Raw genomic sequence first — 18,021 nt, 5'->3', positions numbered from 1 at the left:
CCACATGGAGGCGGGCGAGCGCCGAGCGTCACTAAGATCCAAACGGTACCGGTACTAGCGGCAATGCTCAGTGCCGAGTGATCATGAGGCTTCTCGGCACCAGGTACCGGTACCGGGTGCCGGCTGAATAGATTCTTCGCGGCACCAGGTACCGGTACCGGGTGCCGCAAAGAATCGATTCTTCGCGGCACCCGGTACCGATACCTGGTGCCGCGAAGAATCTATTCAGCTCATATAACTACAACGAATCTATTCTACTCATATAATTACAACGTGTCTTTTTTTTGTGCTGCCTGTAGCACCGGTAGGCTTTCTGGAGTGGCCTTATGAACGGCCCCAGCCCGTAAGTGGCGCAGGCCAATTTTATTTATAGTGGTTGCCGTTATGTATAGCCCATGCTGCCCCGTGGTGCAACTCTTGACCGAAGTCGCTGAGGTTAAGGTTAATTGAAGATCCGGACAGCATGTGGGTAATCTTCCGCCACTCGGCGATGACTTGAAAAATCAACGTGTTTTCGTGGGGACTTGAACCTAGTCCACGCTAGGTCCTCGGGCTCATCACGCCTGCACGCTAACCACTCGCCCACCGCTTCCCTGTTTATAAAATCCCCCCTCCCCCCGCCAACACAACTTCCCGCGAAAGGACTCGGTGGGGCCTTTGGCTAACGCCGCCATCTTGGCAAAACTTGGTGTCTCCATTGTGTAACATTGCGCAATGTTGTGTGGCTTATGGAACAATCGGACTCAGGGATGGGATAAGCAAGCGGGTGAGGACAGAGGCGGGTTAGGTGGCGTGGATAGGAGGCGCGGGAACGCTGCTTTATCCATGGCGGGACATTTGAAAAATATTATATTTTTTAATGAAAATTTTGTTTTACGACCAACTCGACTTACGACCTGCCTGTCAAAACCAAACGTCGTCATAACTCAAGGACTACCTGTTCTCATTATTACCTGTTCTCATTATTAAAGATGTCGTGCTGGATATTTATTGTGATATGATATCCGAAGGAGGGGCATTTGTTGAAGGAGTCCAGCAGACTGTCCAGTGCGTGCTATGATTAACGGGAAGTCAAACAACCCCACCAACGGTTGTCCAGTACCCTCCAGGTGAAGGCATTTATCCTTTAACTTTCTATATCAGAATCTGCTGCTAATGCTAAAAATCAATAAAAAATATAAAGATGAACGTACGAAGTTTAATTAAACAATAATCTTGGCATCTTCTTTGCCTTTTATATTAGACAAAAATACTTACCCTCGTTGAAGTCATGCTCTGCTCCTCGTCCTCGCCCACACCCCCGTTCTTGCCTCCATTCTAAGACTTGTCCTCGACCCCACTCGCGTCCTCGCCCAAACAAGTTTTCGTCGCCCTGCAGGAATGAAATGTAGTACCATTAACACTGTTACGACAATCTCCTTAGCATTCCGTAATGTTTCACGCAGACAATTTAACTACACTGGAATAGATAATTTTCCGTTTTAGATGCATTTCGGTGTACTTCTGCTCAGGTGTTTATTGAAATTACTCATTACCACGAGAGTGAATCAACCACACTGTCCTAATTTTCAATAGCTTAAAAGTCCTCTATACAGTGTTTTCCTCTGCGCCTTATTTATTTACGATATTATTACAGTAATTATGTAGAATTGGGGGACAAAAATGAATAAATAATTCCTGATGAAATCTCGCTCGACTATTCCTTCTAATCAATGATAACGTTTTTATTTTTTTTTATTTTTTTTATTTTTATTTTTTTAAAAAATTTTTTACGTCATGACCTATTGCGCCGGTAGGCTTCTTCCCGGTGGGGTCTGATGGTCGGCCCAGCCCGTTCTAGCGCAGGCGAATGTTTATAGTGGCTCCATCTTCCATTGGCTCATGCTGCCCTCCCGGAGCTCATATTTAATCCTAGAATCTAGAGTCCGGGTTGATAGGTGGTCTTCTGGACAGCATGTGGGTAGTTTTAAGCCACTCGGCGGCGGCTGAAAAATCCCAGCTTTGTGGCACTGGGCAGGGATTGAACTCGCCTCGTTCTGAACGCGGCGCCGTCACGCTATCCATTCAGCCACCGCCTCCCCTGATACATGTTGGTGAGGAGTGTGACTTGTGTAGGCTACATATAAGGTGGTGTTGGTGTGTTTGCCTTCCCATCAACACACTGCCAATAATCGGATACTAAAGCAAAGTCAGGAGGCGTGGCACCGACTTAACCGACCCCTCCTGACAATGTGCGGACCAAAATCTAATTATAACAAGTCTGGTCACTTCCCGCGAAAATCTAATTATAACAAGTCTGGTCACCTCCCGCGAAAATCGCGTCGGGCTCGCGCATGACGTCGCGCTGCCTGCAGAGGCGTGGAACCGAGTCAGTCTGCAACGAGACGGGGTCGGGTGCACAGCGTTGACGTGAACCAGGATGCATAATAAATGTGCTGTAGGTGACTGCACATCCAATTATAAACACAAACGTGGAATTGTTTTTCACAGTTAAATAAGAATGGTATACTTAGAGTTAATAAAGAAATAATAGAATGATTGAAAAAGTAGTAACAGTGGACAAAAAAAAAAAAAAAAAAAAAAAAGTCACCCATCAATTACTCCGTTTTCTGTCCTCGGACCACGGAGGTAGAATTTGTGGAGTCGACATCAGCCCTAAAAAGTGAATCCGCAGAACTGTCATTTTTAGGGCTGCAAGGTTGTGGACACCTGCCAGGTGATTTCAGGTCAGGCTGCCCCTTAATGGGCTCGGCCAGGCTGCCAGGTGTTGTCAGGTCATGTATTTATGAAATAGATCTACCGCAACAATAAATGTACAGTACTCAAAAACACCACCATCATAATGAATGAGACGGGGTCTGGAGTTACCTAAGGTAGTGGACGTGAGCTCTCACCCGGGTATCCCTCATCTTGCGGCCTTAAAAATGACAGTTCGGCGGCTTCACCTCAATGAAAGGGATTAACGGCCCGTGTCGACTCCATCAATTCTACCTCCATGCCTCGGACCCACCTAGGCAGCATGACGTCACCTCTTTGCCACGCCTCCTGCGCGTGAACAGACTTGTATATGATTAGACTTTGGTGTGGACGAGGCCGCCGTTGCAGGCGTGTGGAATCTCACCTATTCTTATGCTTTAGCAGGAATCTATGTAACTGCCTTCGCAGTGAAGCGATCACAAACACCACCACCTGCACAACTATTGCTGATAAAGACAGAAAATCTTCACATTTTACCCTTTGGCGCCAGTTTTCTTGAGGGTGCTGCCGTGAGGACAAAAAATCTTCACCCTTTTCCCTTCGGCGCCAGTTTTCTTGAGGGTGTTGCCCTGAGGACAAAAAATCTTCACACTTTTCCCTTCGGCGCCAGTTTTCTTGAGGGTGTTGCCCTGAGGACAAAAAATCTTCACCCTTTTCCCTTCGGCGCCAGTTTTCTTGAGGGTGTTGCCCCGAGGACAAAAAATCTTCACCCTTTTCCTTTTGGCGCCAGTTTTCATGGGGGTGCCGCCGTGCCATGTTCTTGATTCTTGAGACCTGCGGCTGAATGGGCTTGCTGGGTACCAACTAACTACACAGTTCACTCGACGAAGACACCTCGGTAACTCAGCTTACCTGGAGCTCAGGCGCTAATATATAAACGGTGAGTCAAACTATCCTCCCCCACCCCACAACACACACACACACACACACACACACACACACACACACACACACACACACACACACACGCACGCACGCACGCACGCACGCACACACACACACACACACACACACACACACACACACACACACATCCACAAGATTACCACAAGATTGTCGTGGACACATGGAAAATATTTTATCCAAGTTAATTCGCGTTATCAGTAGCAGGATATGGTTATCTTCCGCATCTTATCGCAGCTAGCGTTTTTTTTATTTTATTTTATTATTATTTTTTTTTTAAGTGCATGCTTGTAGCGCCGGTAGGCTCTCTTGAGGGGCCTCTTGAACAGTTCCAGCCCTAACCGTTAATGGCGCAGGCGAATTTTATTTATAGTGGCTTCCGTGATGTGTGACTTTTGCTTGGCCCATCCTGCCCCACGGTGCTCCTCTTGAACGAAGTAGCTGAAGTTTGGGTCGAGTGAAGATCTGGGCAGCACGTGGGTAATCTTCCGCCACTCGGCGATGTCTTGTAAAATCAGCGTGTTTTGGTGGGACTCGAACCTAGGTCCACGGGGTTACCATGCCCGCACGCTGATTACTTGGCCACTGCCTCCCCGATGTGGTAATAATTCACACACATAGGTAAAGCTCTGTCTGATATAGGTGATGTAGTTTTAGATTGTTCACCCTGCACTCGGCGTGTCGGCGCAGCACATCCAGGTAATTCATCCCACGCCTGGTAAATACCAGGGATGAACTGGTCCACCTGGGGAGCCCTAGAGCCTTTTTAAAAATGTCGTTGTGACTGACCACAAGTCCATTCATGGAGGTCTACAGCAATAACTGTTATAATTATTATGCTAGGCAGGAAGATGCTTTCCTTAGAAACTCATCATTGTAAAATATCAAAATATTTAATATTTTTACAAAGCACGAAACAACTTTGGTTTTTATGAAAAATATTGTAAGAGGAATGATTGGAAGTTATACTCAGTGTTAATCGTTGGCCTACTAAAGAACATCCATTGTCATAATTTGCAGGCATGACCAGCGCCCACATGCAGATCCATTGAGCTTGGTCAGCTTAAACAATGCTCATCAGAAACCATATTACGTCATAGACGTCATAGACGCAGGTCTGAGGCAATTCCTTCAGGTAATCAACATACAATATTGTTTTTGTTAACCACAAGTATAAACAGGAAGGTTGGCAAGACTACAAGAACTAACAAAACATAGATAACCTCCGTGTCTTACACAGACTGAAAACATACAAGTTTACACTTGTGATAATCATTATGATTATGATCATTAAACAAGAGGAATGAAGAGAAAAATCTAAGATGTATATAAATAACATAAAGTACTTGATTAAAAAACATAATAATCACCAAGTGAATTGGGTTACATTACACATTCACCCATCCTCTTGCCTTGACCCTAACACTGACTGAGACCATTACATTGTCACCGACAATAAATAATTTTCTATAGCTTATCATAGGTCTAAGATTAATGGTCCTTGCTTAAAGAAGATATCCCCAGTATATTCATTACTTCATCAAAGTTCCTCCTCTCCAGCCAAAACTGAATTAGTTAAGTACATAAGAAACCTGACGCAATTTATCTGAAGGAAAAAAAAAAAAGAAAAGAAACATGAAATCCTTGTAAATTTATTAGCCAATGTATGATCTTAAACCTTTAACAGGGGGGTATGGGACCCTTTTCGGTTGTCAGTGATGGTGTAGCCGGATCAACATACCTACCTCTATGGTGAATTTCATCATTCTTTATTTTCCTATAAATTCTTTTCTTTAAGCCTATCTCATGCTTGAGCCTACAGGTCATTCATTTAGGGTTGTTATTTTCCTTTCTACGTGCTTGGTAAGGGATATGCTGGCCTCCCCCGCCACTATTACTCTAAATTATCGTAGGTCATTTCTACATGACTTCCCTGACCATCAGGTTCCAGCCCTGGGATCCAGCCCTCATCCAACCTTAACTCTCCCCAGTTCACCTCCTCACTGTGTCTTCTAAGCCCCTCATAATTGGCTCTTCTAACGTCAGGCATTAGCACAGGGTTGAGTTATTGGGTTACAACCAGTGCTGGGCACTTCCGCTAATTAGAGGAGTTCTGGCCCCCCAGAATTGCCAGTGATCGCTAGCTACTTTAACTAAAACTGAGTCAACTCCTGTTGAAGCTATGAGGACTCGAACACTTTAAAATCTCTCACGTGATAAATCATGATGCACTGTGCCTATAGTCTACAAGACATTGATCCCAAGTGTTTATGCTAACATTTTTCAGGTGAAGTGGTGAGAAACACTCTACCATTCAGTTATTACAAGCTAAATACTCGCACTTAAGCTTACACCATTCTCGCATTTTTTTCTAATCTCCTGCCGCATATATGGCTTGAACCATTTTTCTAATAGATTCCACGAAGACTAATGTTTAGTCTGGAAAGTACCGAACAGAATCTAGTCAGTAGAACTCGTGGTAAAGAGATATTTAAAAGGCCGAAACCCGCACAGTACCGAAAGGAGCCGCTGAGGGGCCGAACTCACTCTCACCAAGACTTACCAACACAAAGGGCTGTAGCTGTCTAGGACACTGGGGAGAAAGAAACAGTGGAACACCTAATTGTAGAATGTAGCAACTACGAGAGGCAGAGAGGGGAGTTAGTAGGGGAGAGCGGTGATGATTCGGACAAGGGGGGTGGTCCGGCCATCGCACTTATTGTAAAGTGTATGGGACTGAGTGCCGCGAGATTTTGTGTGAATGTGCAAAACTTTGTTGCCTTGGCCCACAAAGGGACAACCACGCCCTCAAAGCTGTTCTTTTCGATGCAAGTCCGAGTTTGTTTTTTTGCATCTCGTATGTAATATTTGCAGGGTGTATCGTAAGCTCTCACTTCAAAAACGTGCCAATTAGCGAGACGTAAATTATTTCGGTGACGCAGCGATGCACGGCGAAGGTGTTGCCGTATAACACGATCACCGAGGCTCTCGTGCTGGAAAAGGAGTGTGACCACACATTTGATTTTTATAGAGTCGTGATGATTCGGACGGTTGATTTTTTCATGATTTTTATTAAATTTATATCAATTTAAACATTATAAGTGTTGCAACGGTTATAAAAAGGTTGATTTGGTTGATTTATATTCAGATATTATGCTTGTGAAAAAAGAAGGAAGCCATAATACCAAAATTTTTGAGATATTTCTTGTAGTTCTCCTTTTATTTTTTCCCTTCTAAATATTGAGAGGATACTTTTGTCCTTAAACAAATGTTTTGTAGAAGATATAATCTTGTTTATTAGCCAATCAAACTTAAGTTATATTAATATTATGGCGAGTATTATGAGTGTCCGTACCATCCCACCTCCCTGGCCGAACCATCACCACGGGTGGGGATGGTTCGGACGATTTAGAAACTTGTCTTTCATCACCTACATCTGAAAACTGGAAATAGCTACGAGTGTCATATTAGCAGCCTAAAGAGCCAAATGATGGAGGAACATTTTGAGATCAACAAAATTACACTACTTCTTAAACTTCTTTTTCTAAAAATATTTTTCTTAAAAGTGTCCGAATCATACCGGCTCTCCCCTACCAGAAGTGTTGGTGATGAGCCGATGAAAAGCGATACAGGTCAAAAGAAGAAGAAGGTTTGTTTTGGTTTGGAATGCCAAGTCGTATAAATCTTCCTCCAAGGTATAAATACATAATGAACAAGTAAAGTCTGTGTTCGTGATTTATTAATTGCTTTAGTGTATCAAGTGCCCAAAACTGATAGTACAAAAGTTTTTGTAGACCAAAAAACAACGAACAACATGTCGTAGATTCAGGCTGCTGTGCAACCGTAGTTTCATAATTTCATTTATCATAATACCGCATCTGTGTCAAAGATTATTGAAGAATAATGTTTTCAATATTCATAACTTTGTTTTCAATTACACTGGGATAAGCAAATTTTTTTTTTATAGTAGACCCACTTTTCTGTACCAAATTATGCTTTCCAGATAATCTGGCATTCTTTTTCAAGGGCCAGAACTCCTCTAATTAGTCAGCAAATCCGCAATAGCGGAAGTTCCATTTCATTTGTGGATTAGCGTTTGCGGTTTTACTTCCCCTAACTTCCGCTAACACGTGGAGGAGTCAACCCGGTTCAGCCCGGACAGCTTCAATCTGATAGATACTTTAAAAAAAAAAAAACCTGATTAACTTCTAAACTTTTTTAAGTTGTTGCCTTTTCCACTTTTTTACAAAAAAACTTATTCACATAAACCTCTCAGGGGATCTTATTATAAACATCATAACAAGTATTTTGAAGGAGACAGGGCATATGAATATGGATTTAGTTGTGACAGTCACAGTGATGAACTTAATTTGAACCTTCTCATTAAAAACAAGTTTGAATAGATGCTTATCAGATTATTACAAATTAATTATAGTATGATTACAAATCGTCCATACTTGAAGTAGCAGTAGGGTATGTATGATCAGTGCCTAGCTACAGCATTACATCACGAATAGAGTTGAAAGAGATTCGAGAACTATTGATAATATAGTTTTTGTTTGCGGTTTGCGTTTGTGGTGTCAAGTTTTGTGGCGGAAGACTGCAAATATTGTGTAGCTATTTGCGATAGTGGATTTGCGCTTGCGATTTAAACTAAATCTCGAAATTTGCGGAATTGCGATTGCGAAAGTTGTGGAATAAGTTAGCGGATTTGTGATAGCGGAAGTTCAAAGTCGTTAGCAATGCCCAGCTCTGGTTTCAACCCAATCTAAGTTAAACCTAATCTTTCTATGATTACTGCAACCTAGCTCTCCCCTCATCTCCAGTTCACTAATCATATCCTCATTGTTTGCTAAGACTAGGTCTAAAATGTTATTACCCCTGCTGGGTTCAGTAACTGTCTGCTTGAGGAAATCATCTTGTAGTGCTTTGAGAAAATCATCGGATTCTATAGATTACCCACCACGCCTTCCCTGTCGATATTCCTATAGTTGAAATCCTCCATTATGCAGAGATTTTTGTCCCTGTTCACCCTGCCAGTCTCTTGTAGTAATATGCCTAATATGCCAGTGTCTTGCCCCCTAAGGTTAGGTGGCATGTAAAGAACCCCAGGAGTTAGTTTGTCCTTTCCTTTATGGACGTCCACCCAAACTGATTCTGAGTCGGCGTTTGTTTGAACAGAACTGTTAGCGGAGTGTGTCTTAACAAGGACTGCAACCCCTCCTCCCTTTTATCCTTTTCTACCTTTGTGAAACATCTCAGTCAACTCCCCTGATCAACAGTACCTACTTTCTTGTTTATTAGGGCTAAGCTCTCAAGACTACTTCTATAAGAAATAATATCCCATGTTCTTTAGCTACTACCACCGTTGCAGTCGCTCTCTTCATCATGCATGGTGAAGAGCTTGTTTGTACCAGTTGGGTAGGATGTCTTCCAGGTTGGGGTCGCAGTAGTGGCGGATGTCACGGCGTGGCGGAGCAGACTTCTCAAAGCAATGAACCATGTCAGGTTCTGCAACCACCCTTCTTTTGACAAAATTGAGGAACTTGTCCAAGACAATGATGCATACGGATGGTTCCCACTTCCCCTGGGGAGGGACAAAGAGTCAGTATCCTACTGAGGATTGTTCTTGAATGTTAATATTTGAACAGTTATCTATGGTAAGTTTTTTTTTACTATGTAGTTTTCACAAATGACAAACTCAGGCAGTCCCTCATTTGAAATGCCAGTCCTGGATCACATAGGCACTTCACTACTAATATATAGATATCCTGAGTCAGCTGCTCTGGCCTGGTCCTACTCCATCTTTTTTAAGACAAAAAAGAATAAAGAATGTTGTTGACAATACAGGAAAACATTATATCCTCACCTCAGCCAACCCAGGCATGTCGTCTGTCTGTAGGATCTGCAGTGTGTGCACCACTCCATCACGGTTCCTTTTGCCTACCAGAAGCCTTGGGACACCTGTTAACTTGTTTTCAGTCCACCAATTGTTCAGGAAATACCTGTAACAAAAGTAGGTTACAGTAAAACCTTTCTAGCTCAGAATTTGATTTAGCTCTGCAAGGCAAAGAAATTTTCATAAAAAAAATTAGTTTCGTATTTCAACAAATAAATAAAAAAAAATATAAAAGAATTTGTGTATCAGCATTTTGCAGAATTGTAACCTCAAATAGGAGTCTCTACTCGGCATGGTGAGTCCGCATTAGCTTACTTTTTTTTTTTTTTCTTCTCTCTACATGACCTCTTTACATTGGTGGGCCGCGTGACCCGACCCTCTCTCCCGCGCGCTCTGATTTATCTCGGCTTGCTTTCGAGTTTTAGCCACATCTCGTGGTCTACAGTTGGCATGGTGTGCCCGCACTAACTTCGTTTAAACGTCCCTGCGTTCAAAAGACACGTTAGACACACAACGTTGTGCAATTGGAGCAACAATTTGCGCCATCATGGCGTCTGACACCAAACCGTCCGAGTTCTGGCGCGGTGGGGGAGGGGGGCACCAATGTCTGTAAACAAAATAGCCTTCACAGATACATGAATGTGGCCATTGTCACCTCTTCTGCATCTTCTTGCCTTCTGCGAATGTTCTGTTCAACTACGATTGCTGCTTCTGCCTATTATAGGCGATCCGTTCCTGTGAAGCTATTAACTCTTATAGGGCCTATGAGAGCTGCTGAGAGAAGATTGTAAGGAAGCTGTTGTGTGGTACGCCATTTTTGTTGTTCACAGCTGATCCATTGTCCTGTTGGACTCATCCCCCTCCTCCTTTCTTGCGGGATGTAGTGGGCCTAAAGCCCCGTTCACACTGTGCCGACTCTGGGCCACGACAACCCAGCGACTTTTCCATTTGACAAGTTGGTTCCCGCGCTCCAAGAAGGGGGTGAAGGTTTTACTGGGGTCTTGGTGTCTTGCCGACTGTCTGGGACATTCGGCCTACTAGTTGCCAGCATGTCACGACTTCCCGTCACGACGTTGGCGCAGCATTCGGCAACAGTCTCAAGACCTCTTTCAAGACATGTCCGACCCTTTCACATCAACACCCAAGACCTCGTGTACCCTAGAGTCGTGGGTAGTCGTGGCCCAGAGTCGGCACAGTGTGAACGGGGCTTAAAGGTCCATTGGATGCAGGGCACGTATCCACGTGACCCAACTCGCACTTCCGTTTCTTCTAAGCATCTCGGAACATTTGTAAGTCGTACCACAACTCGTTTTTTACACTCGTCATGGCGTGCCTTGCTTGTTTGAACATGTACCCGCACCACATACTCTTTCCTCTCTACCTTCCCACTCCTCAATCTCGCATGTGTTGTGTTGTCTGCTTACACACTCACACCCGACCCAGCTCTGTATCTCTAAGCTTTGAACATCTTTTAGTGTTAAATGATTATATATTGCTTGTCAGCTGCTATTGTAAAGTTCCGAATTTATTTCACCGCATATCATTGTGTGTGGGGGGGAGGGAGTGATTTGCACAACTCGGAATATTGAATGACTCGGTAGGCAACATTTCCCATCGTGCCGAGTTGTAAAAGTATTACCGTAATGCACAAAACTGATTGACATGCTTACATGTTTTTTTTCTTAATCACATCCTTTTCGGTGAACTATATTATTTCAGCTCAAGGTGTTGTATATGGTTTGAAATTTTATGTGCTAGTCACCATGATACTTATACTTCAGTGTACTATATGGACTGCCATTTATTTGCAATGGATGAATATGAAAGGCCAATGAAATAGTCCAAGTTCAAGCTGGGATCATGGAGGGAGAGGGCAGTGAAGGGGAGGCAGCTCATTGAGTTTATCATCGTGATCATTAGAGGATGAAATGTAAAACTGAGTTAAATAAGAGTTTATTAAGGAATATTGTAATTTGCCAACCTTATCCTATTAGTCTGAAACATATATATGGAATATTCTCAATTGGCAAGGATAGCATTCATTTAAATGAGTTACTTCATGAGAGCATGTGGCGGAAGAACATGGGATGATAAGAGTAAATAAGAGGCGGAAATCAGATTTGGTGTGGATGTCAGAGCAAGAGGTGTAGAATGTGTTGTAAAGTGGGTAAGGAAAAATGCACTGAGAAGACCTGAGCACGTCTTGAGCATGCAGAATCCTGATTATGTGAAGACGATTTGAGTCAAATAGAATGACAGTGAATGACAGGGAGTCCACCTTTTTGTGGACTGAGGAAAACATGAAGAGGTGCATGGGAAGGGAGGGTGGATGTTCGAGAGATACTTCAATTTGATCTCTGACTGTCCGTGTAGAAAAGTTATATAGTGAGGCATAGTCTATGAGTGAGGTATTGTTATCATGGACAGGAAAATTACAACTTAAGAAATGTATGCTTACTTCATATAATGATGAGGTGAATATGTTGTATCCGACTGTGTTTTCAGTCTCACAAAGCTGTCCAGGTCCTTGAAGTCTTCCTTGTGGCGTGTAGGGTCCACTGCATCCATGTCTGGGGCAAAGAGCAGCGACATCTCGTTCAAGTGCAGCTGCAGCACACACCGGAACTGACAGTCAGTTTCCAGGACATCATCAGGATCCCCTAAGGAGTTATGAAGTAAGTCATTTTGTATGACTGAGGCAGATTAATTATTTCTACTTGTTTTACTTGATTTCATTTTATTAATTAACTTCAGCAGTGGATTTCTACACTTTATTGCAGCTTTTTCAATGTCAGATTACCTTTTTTTTACTTGTTATAGTTTTGTACTTTTATCATTTGAAATTCCTTTAACCCATACTCCGTGCTAGGTAATTCTAATAATTTTTATGATTACACATTCCTTCAGCCCTGTCTTAATGCCAAGTACTATAGGTCAAAGTTTTATGTGACTTCATAAATGATACAAAGCTGTCCATACCTCCTGTCATGTACTGCTCAAACTTTGGACCATAAATCTCCGGGAGGCTGCTGGGTCCTTCCTTGTCCTTGTGTTTCTCCTTCTCTGGAACCTCACTTGTCAAGTATATTGTTCCTTTGAAACTGGCCGTGGGAACAAGAAAAGCATCAGTGTAATGGAGAACTGTAAATCTGCTTAACTTGTATTTACTTAGATTATATTCCCACCTTACTTGTTTTTGGTACAATAATAACAGTGTAGCATTGATAGCAATGCTTACCATACTTAAATGAACCGTATTTACTCACTATTTGGCTAATATCCTCCACTCAGCATACATGTGCTTTGGGTTTGTATACGGGGCCTGCATTATTTGTTTCAGCATTCTCCTTGAGCACACAAAGTCAGCCGCCAGTCTGTAGACGCATCATGAGTTGCAAAATTACACATTGAACTGTCACTATTTATTTCATTGTTTACCAATTTTCATGCAGATATGTGTCCTCTTACGGTCATAAACAGATTTTTCCAGTTGAAGTTTGCAGTAAAATTCTACTGCTGAGAAGGGTGACCACTAACCTGTCTGATGAGTCTTTGGCTTTAACTTTTTCCTGGTTTTTAAGAATCCACTGAAGGAGATGTCTGAAGCCATCAGATGACGTTCCTGTGAAGGTATTGACTCTGTGCCATCCCCGATTGAGGTCCATATCCACCTGTAAAAGTGGAAGCCATATGGCACTGGTGCTTGTTTTACTAACATGAATGTGTGGTGGAATGATGAGTTTTCGATTTTTTTTTTTTACGAACAATGAGTTTAATGGCAAACAATGACTGCCTTAACTGTAATGCAGTTCATTATAATTACTATTATTAGTCATTATTATAACCATACATGACAAAAACGTGCAAAACTATGACGCATGTATCGCACTGTTAATTTGAGGGCACGCATTATTATCTGCACGTGACCATGGTGCTCATCTCATGTCACTGGGCCTGAGCCTGTAGTGGGCAAGAACCCATTTCTCCGGGTGACCACACTATTCTCACCATAGTCAGGCTCAGCTATGACGTCCTTTTGAGTGGGGCTGACACGGGGAGTTGTCTCGCCAGAGCGCTGCCCAACCTGCCCCTAATTATCGGATTACTCAAAAAAATATTTGTTCACATTGTAAATAATTTATCGATTCTCTCGACTGAAGAGCCCACGAGAGAAAAAAAGTAGCTTTCATTGAGGATGGACGTTAGAGGGGAAGTGATATGATGTCCTTGATCACTGTCCACTGACAAAGTAAGAGAGCATCGTTGTCACGTGTTATGGAATTTATATAATTCATTGCCATTATCCTAAAATGCTACACATTCATAGCACTGTATAGACGTATTTAATTTATACTGAATATTTAATGCACAACTTTAAATAGTAAATAGCTGACGTATGAGAGAGATGTGTTGTGGGTGATGCGGCAGGACTGAGGAGAGACGCGAGCCCCAACCAAACGGCTTCAGAATTGAGTGGGACTACAAGTACCCTTTTATTGAACAACCTCAAAGAGACATCGCTGGGATTCGAGCCCAGTCCCACGGTTTCGTAGCTAGACATGCTTGTCACTACACCACAGGAGGAGCTTTAAAAGAGATTGTGTAACTTTCCACTAAAATTCGTATCTTTCACTCTTTAAACATAAAACTAACTCCCTGTCTTTCCTCTGCTGGACTTTCATCACCAGACTGAAATAGCCACAAAGTACCAATGCAAGGGTCTAATAGGGCTGACTGCATGCGTTCGGAAAGGGTATGTTTTTTGTGTCTTCTTTATAGTGATAACTGTAAATTTGCTTTGCGTATTCTTTATGTTACGGTCATCAGCAACATGTCTGTGGCGCTCCCTGCCCTTGAAATATGCACGCCAAACTTGCGGCCTTCCTAATACCACTTCGTCTGATTTGCCGAACACTTGACTACTCAAAAAACGCCCGGAACACCCCTTTACCACTCTTGTGTCTTGCCTTCATAAATTCGCCATCCGGAATGTACTTTTGACTCAATACGGGCATCATGGAGTTGTCGTAGAGAATGTTCTTCTCGCTGTCCACAGAGAACGACCCCAGCACCGTGGGCGGGGGCAGTGGTGGGGCCTCCCCCTCGTACCTCTTGGAGTCCGGCACGATGAAGCAGTCTGGAATGAGTGCTTGATTGAACACTAATGCCGCTCTAGCGTCTCCTCCTCAACAGTTCGGAAAGGATAGTTAAATGATCCCTGTTCCAGCTAGTGCCATCTCCGTAACCAGCAGTCGGTAGTAGTAATTAGTCAAAGCTGTTGCACTGTGTTTAGAGTAATAGTGATAGATGAAAAAAATTACTTAACAGTAAAAGAGCACCAAGTAATGGATATGACATATTTATTTTTCTATTAAATTACTGGGGTGCTTTCTTGTCATATTTCTTTTTCGGTTAGATCAGTGGGGTGTTTTCAGGTTCACTTCTTCCTATAATAATAATTAATGACTGACTTTTACATTCAATAAGTATTAGTTTGATGCAAATATTGATTCTCTCTCTCTCTCTCTCTCTCTCTCTCTCTCTCTCTCTCTCTCTCTCTCTCTCTCTCTCTCTCTCTCTCTGTATGTGTATGTAATGTTCCTTCCCCCAAGTGAAGGAAAGTAGAAAAGGTAGGACAGGCTCCAGTTTTCCTCTCTCTGTAGATTCAATTCCTTACTTTTTTACACTCAAATACATTACTTTGTAAATAGCATTACTTCGCTAACTAGTACCAACACCTGGAAGAAAGCCATGCCCAAGAAAATAACATGAAAACTCATCAAACATTAATCTGTGCATCCTCACTAAATGTTATTACCGTCGCTGACGTCACGCTCTGCGGTGCTTCCTCGTCCTCGTCCTCGCCCAAACAGTTCTTCGTCGCTCTGAAAAAACAGTAGAACCATCAACCCCATTTGTCACCCGCATTTTTTTATATTTTATTTTACGTCGCAGAGCGAAATAAAGCACTTTGGAAAGTTACAAGACCACGAGGGTAATAATTATAAGCACTTAACAGTTCAAGTGGACCGGATATTAGAGTCCGCATTCGCTACCGGGATATCCTCATCATTGTTTTACATCCGTATCCGCATCCGCAACCATGGATGCGGATAGTATAACAATGCCTTGAATAAATAGACTGCATTTCGGAGAGAGAGAGAGAGAGAGAGAGAGAGAGAGAGAGAGAGAGAGAGAGAGAGTCGCCCACTCACCCGTTCCCCGCACCCGAACATTTCTTGATCAAACCTGTTGGCTGGTGGCGAGTCAGACCATGATAAGACGCGGGTAGCGAGCTGTCACTCGCATGAAATAGTTGCATCACGCTGTCTGCCGGCACTGGGTGTATTTCATGTTGCCTTCAATTCAAAATAATGCCACCTCAAAGAAGTCAAGTGTGGAAGTACTTTGAGGTTATCTCCAATGATTGTGTAAGATGTGCAAGAGTAACTTCTCACGAAAAGGCCGCGGAACAAGCGACATGCGCAGTTCTTTACAAAGCAAGCACCCAGAGGAACATAGAGAGCCTCAAGAAAATATTAATGATAAATCTAGAGTCATTTCTGAGCATCTTAAAATTTCAGTCATTTGTGACTAAAATTCTTGATGGGTCAAAATATCCGCATCCGCAACTATTTGATATAGATATTTGCATCCGAATCAGTAAATACTGAAAAATCGACACTCGTTCCACCTCTACTCAGTAGCCCTTATTCCATTTCAGACGCACTTCTGGTCGGGTGTTATTACACATTGTTTATCATCACAGCAGTGAATATCAGTCACTCAGTCCAATATATATTACATGGAAAACGTTAAAAATCGCAATAGACCTACACAGTGTTTTCCTCTCCACCTGACAAGGATAAAGCATTCGTATTCGGTATTCGTATTCGAATACATTCGAATACCGTATTTGGGTATATTCATTCTCGAATAATTATTGATAGAAATCAAAGTAGTCTCATTCGTATTCGAGTACAATGGAAAAGTATTCGTATTTTGCGAATAATCTGACGAATACTTAAAAACTTATTACCAGAAATAACAGCCGTTGTTCCTTAATTAACTCTAGCCTCCAGAGCGGACGTGTAATCATCGTGCATAGTACAGGTTCTTTTGCTGTTGCATAACTGTAGAACACAGTGCTATACCCAGTTACGTCAAGAAGGTATTTTTCAATGAAAAGTATTCATGAATGTATTCATGAATACTTTCAAGATGTATTCGTATTTGTATTCGAATTAAAACCTTTTCAGTGTATTCGAATTAGTGTTCGTATTCGTATTCGAATGCACAACTCTTGTATTCACTCCATCCGTGCCACCTGATGCATCTCCGATATTTGTGGTAATGACGAATAATCGGAGGACTAAAATCATTTCTCATGAAATTTCGCTCAAACATTGATAACTGATATGTGCCAGTGTTTGGTGTGACTTGTGTAGGGGAGAGCGGTGATGATTCGGCCACTTTTTAGAAAAATATTTTTAGAAAAAAAAGTTTAAGAAGTAGTGTAATTGTGTTGATCTCAAAATGTTCCTTCATCATTTGGCTCTTTAGGCTGCTAATATGACACTCGTAGCTATTTCCAGTTTTCAAGTGTAAGTGATGAAACACAAGTTTCTAAGTCATCCGAACCATCCCCACCCGTGGTGATGGTTCGGCCAGGGGAGTGGGATGGTACAGACACTCATAGTACTCGCCATAATATAAATATAGCTGAAGTTTGATTGGCTAATAAACAAGATTATATCTACTACAAAACATTTGTATAAGGACAAAAGTATTCTTTCAATATTTATAAGGGAAAAAAATAAAAGGAAAACTACAAGAAATATCTCAAATTTTGGTATTAGGTCTTCCTTCTTTTCTCACAAGCATAATATCTGAATATAAATCAACCAAATCAACCTTTTTATAACCGTTGCAACACCTATAATGTTTAAATTGATATAAATTTAATAAAAATCATGAAAATCAACCGTCCGAATCATCACGACTCTATAAAAATCAAATGTGTGGTCACACTCCTGTTCCAGCACGAGAGCTGGGTGATCGTGTTGTACGGCAATACCTTCGCCGTGCATCGCTGCGTCACCGAAATAATTTACATCTCGCAAATTGCCATGTTTTTGAAGTGAGAGCTTACGATACACCCTGCAAATATTACATACGAGATGCAAAAAAACATAAACTCGGACTTGCATCGAAAAGAACAGCTTTGAGGGCGTGGTTGTCCCTTTGAGGGCCAAGGCAACAAAGTTTTGCACATTCACACAAAATCTCGCGGCACTCAGTCCCATACACTTTACAATAAGTGCTATGGCCGGACCATCCCACTGTCCGAATCATCACCGCTCTCCCCTACATATAAGGTGGTGCTGGTGTGCTCGACTTCCTATCAACACACTGCCAATAATCGGGTATTAAAGCAAACCCAGGCGTGACACTGATTTAAC

General features: G+C 42.3%; 1 protein-coding gene across 1 annotated transcript in view; it reads right to left on the bottom strand.

Moving 5' to 3' along the window:
* Window positions 1-18,021, bottom strand: part of LOC126996285 (uncharacterized) — a 79,959-nt gene that overhangs the window by 11,522 nt on the left and 50,416 nt on the right. Inside the window, 7 exon segments of the mRNA XM_050856662.1 lie at window positions 5,424-5,451; window positions 12,054-12,219; window positions 12,539-12,660; window positions 12,826-12,933; window positions 13,097-13,230; window positions 14,527-14,696; window positions 15,378-15,444. Coding sequence (XP_050712619.1) covers window positions 5,424-5,451; window positions 12,054-12,219; window positions 12,539-12,660; window positions 12,826-12,933; window positions 13,097-13,230; window positions 14,527-14,696; window positions 15,378-15,444 — 795 coding nt within the window.

The sequence above is a fragment of the Eriocheir sinensis genome, chromosome 9 (genome assembly GCF_024679095.1).
Source record: "Eriocheir sinensis breed Jianghai 21 chromosome 9, ASM2467909v1, whole genome shotgun sequence".
Lineage (NCBI taxonomy): Eukaryota > Metazoa > Arthropoda > Malacostraca > Decapoda > Varunidae > Eriocheir > Eriocheir sinensis.
The sequence above is the reverse complement of the archived record's forward strand: the minus strand, read 5'-3'. Positions and strand labels throughout refer to the sequence as shown.